The sequence below is a fragment of the Opisthorchis viverrini genome, assembly GCF_000715545.1.
Source record: "Opisthorchis viverrini unplaced genomic scaffold opera_v5_221, whole genome shotgun sequence".
In the NCBI taxonomy this organism is placed as follows: domain Eukaryota; kingdom Metazoa; phylum Platyhelminthes; class Trematoda; order Opisthorchiida; family Opisthorchiidae; genus Opisthorchis; species Opisthorchis viverrini.
This window is the reverse complement of record NW_008751873.1, coordinates 909,555-913,056: the sequence shown is the minus strand read 5'-3', so window position 1 is coordinate 913,056 and position 3,502 is coordinate 909,555. Positions and strand designations below refer to the sequence as shown.

Here is a 3,502-nt window from a genome sequence, read left to right as displayed (position 1 = left end):
GTTTCAGTTTATCTGGTCAAGGGGAATAAGTGTGAAGGGTTTGGCTGCCGCATGGGTTTGGATACGGGAGCACATTTTTGGTAAGCTCTTTTCTGCAGGCTATGGAGCAAAGAGGAAAATCTGAGTTACCGGATTCCACGCATTTAGTATTTATTAGCTTGTGGGCATAGATAAATAAGGAAGGTGGTCCCTGCATTGACATCCGCTTCTGAAAACATTGGCTAGAGAACACAAGTAATCAAGAAAAATATTGAAGCAAGCAATATCACGATCGGTGGAAGCGGAAAACTAGACAATGACGCAGTGAATACAAGTCTTATACAGGGATTAATTTACAGAAAAAAGCCGTTGCGCTCAGAGGAATAAGTTTGAGTTATTTAGGGACACTAGGTTATGCACCATACAAGATGTGAACATGGGGTCACGGATTGACAAACAGGATCGGGACTTCGGTCCAGTTTCTCGGGTCGGTTTTGTTCTTGTTGTTCAGTGGCTGCCGTTCACTTGAAAGTAACAAGCGAAAAATGGTGTAGCTCAAGGAGCTGCATTAAACTTCTTAATAGTGCTTTGAACTGGACACTAGACGCAGCGTGGACAGCCGACGGAGCAAGGTTGGTCCGCGCAGCACCTATCCGAAATGAGAAAAAGTCGCCTGGAAGAAGGATGCTCTCCGAGCTGGAAAATGTTTTCATCATGTCCCTGCCGTTGGATGAACTAAATGAAGAATCTGTTGGCCAAACTCTGTTCAAACAGGGCATGAATACGTATTAGGTCTCCTCGAGACGAAGATACTCCAGGAGAAAGAGGTCAGGCAACGCGAAACGTATTTGATGCAAGTCACCATTTTCATAGCAACTAGTTGGACGCGATGAATGAGCGCCACATTCTTCGTGCGTCCTGAGCAGGCGAATTGGTTGGCATGTTCCAGAAGCGGTCTGTCATGAGCCCCGTAGGAGTTCTGGAAGTCCATGTAAGAGATACGGGAGAGGGGGCGCGAAATTATCCGTAGAACGGCGAATGCCTTGTCGGCCGATTTCTCATGGTTTAGTGAAAAGAGCACGTTTGAAGAGAGCCAAATACACAAATCATTCTTGGTACCCATCTTCGTGAGGCCATTTGGTTCATTTTCACCATGCACGACAAAAACGTTCACCGGGTCACCCCTTCTCCAAATGACATATAGACGCACTTTTTGTCACTCCGACGATCACTGCTTTGCAGCGTCCACACCCGTTTATAGGGCACTGGCATCGGAACTACAGCATTTCAGATCAATGAAAAACTAGAGATGGGCTAGCAAGAGCAGCTGGAAGTTCGTTGACGTGTACCAGAAACAGCAGCGGTCCCAAAACGGAGCCTTGAGAAACTTCAGTGGCAACCAAAGCTGGAGAGGAGTAGATCATGCCTACTATCGCTCAAAATATACTGTATGATAAGAGCGCCTCAGTTCAATGTAGAATTTTCCCTCGAATCCTGTAAAAATTGAGTTTTTGGACTCGTTCGAACACTTTCAAGAAGCCGAAGAATATGGCATCCGATGTGAAGCTCTCGTTCTTGGTTTGGGTTCACCCGTCAGCAAATTCGAACAAAAATGTGGTTGCTGGATGAGCGGCACTGGAACTCGTCTGGTATCCGAGATTTTCGGATTTCTCTACCAGGACCACCCGCTTCTCGTCGGAGCAGGCACTGGAAAACTGGTAGACATGAAATCGCAAGCAATTAAAATTGCCGGCAAAATCTCGAAATTTGTGACCATGGCCGAGACAACCATTAGTCAAACTTCTACTCTCTAATCAACAGGTAATCAAATCACTTTCATTATAAACAGGCGCAAACCATGCTACTCACTGGCGATCCAGAAAACGGAGAATGACCACTTACTGACATTGATTTGCAAGTCTACCGAAGTTCTTTTCGGATGAACCTCTTCATGAAGTTCCCTTTAGCTTGAAGTTTCTTCTGATGACCCTGTAAAAGTTGGGCGGTGTGTTTTAGCAACAACTCAATGCACTGTATTCAACTGCTTGATCTCGTACACAACCCCCTATGGGGAATTATTCCCTCCGATTGAGAATACAGCACAACTGAACCTGGTTGCAGAAGCTAGGGTACAAGTGTGTCTGGAAGGTCCAAAAGCCCTTCCGTGCTAAGGAAGCCCAAGGTCCGGAGTGCGAGTGCTGATTCTTCTGACTCTTCAAGTTGAGGATTTATCCAAATTGCTTGCTTCGCAGCTCCATAAGTGACATTGTTGAGCGTGACCATCGACGATGCAAATCGTACGAGAAACTTGAAACAAGACGAATCCCCAAGCTTTCGGCCAGGGGCCTTCAACAACAATTTAACTAACCACCTCTTGTTACTCATCAAGATTCACGATCGGCAGTGAGGGTCTAGGCGATGAACTGGAAACCACCACACTACATTTCACGGCTTCATTGTTGATGCTTCGATTGCCGTCCCGCCCACCACCGTGTGTCGAAATCTTCGTTTAGACAGCTTTAGAGGGAGATGAAACAATATCTCAAGAACCGAATTCCTTACAGTTACCACAGAATTCTTCCCGAAGTCAACCTAGAATTTTCATGATGGGACCGGAAGCATCGAGACTTAAACGTTTGTTAACGATTGGCCCATATTCTGACCAATCAGGCGTGTCCTTCGGGCCATAGGCCGTTCGCGACCTATGTATCCAGTCTACGTGATTTCCGGCAAGTTTTAATCGACTGGCCTCAGGAAACAACCTTATTGGCAATATTGCCGCCCCACCATAGTTAGGATTTGAAATGTTGACTGCAGATCTCTGGAATTTTTATCGTGCCACTGCATAATACTGATTCGCATAACGACGGCAACTGAATCCTTTCTTCACGCATGTGGTGGTCAATAATCGACCCGACGTCTACTGTAGACAACGTCCACGAAATAATCAAACGAGTATATTCTGTCAATCACGTGGTGGCTCTTGAGCTCCTGGATAAGAGCAAAACATTTCCCCACCATTGGACTGTGTCGGGTATGCTCTGACTGTCTCCATGTTTGGCCGACCACAAAATTTTCAGTATATGATGTTTGAGTGGACGTATCCTTCCATTCAGCAGTTGTTTCCTCACTGACTGTGTTGAGTGGTTGCTTAAAAGTGCAAACTCAGCAGTTCCTGTCAGCCCTAGGAGACTGAAACCCGTGTAGTTGGTGAATTAGCCAACATCACTGAATTTATTCCCACCGAACTTTAGTTCAGCTTTCTGGTTGGTCTCATGTTTTCACCACATGCGTCATAAACAGTGGACTTGAGGCGATCAGTCGTGCCACAGTGATTATTAAGGTTCGCTCGGAAGTCGGAGTTAGCTGTGGACCTGGACCTTGCGGCTCATCAGAACCCATAACCAAGCCTTCACTGTCATCATCAGGCTTAAAAACCACGTGCTTGTACAGTGGTTACGCCCGCCTCAGTTCTGTTCATCAATGGTCTGGGGATGTAGGGTGTAGTGGTCTGGCTACCCAA

The 3,502-nt window shown here is 46.2% G+C and overlaps 1 protein-coding gene across 1 annotated transcript in view; it reads right to left on the bottom strand.

The window, feature by feature from the left end:
* Positions 1 to 1,565: 1,565 nt before the first annotated feature.
* The window catches only part of T265_08413 (hypothetical protein), a gene marked incomplete at both ends in the record, with an annotated part of 12,789 nt that continues 10,852 nt past the window's right edge, over positions 1,566 to 3,502 (bottom strand). The window contains one exon of the mRNA XM_009174209.1: positions 1,566 to 1,694. Within this exon, the coding sequence (XP_009172473.1) occupies positions 1,566 to 1,694 (129 nt within the window). The remainder of the gene's footprint in view (positions 1,695 to 3,502) is intronic.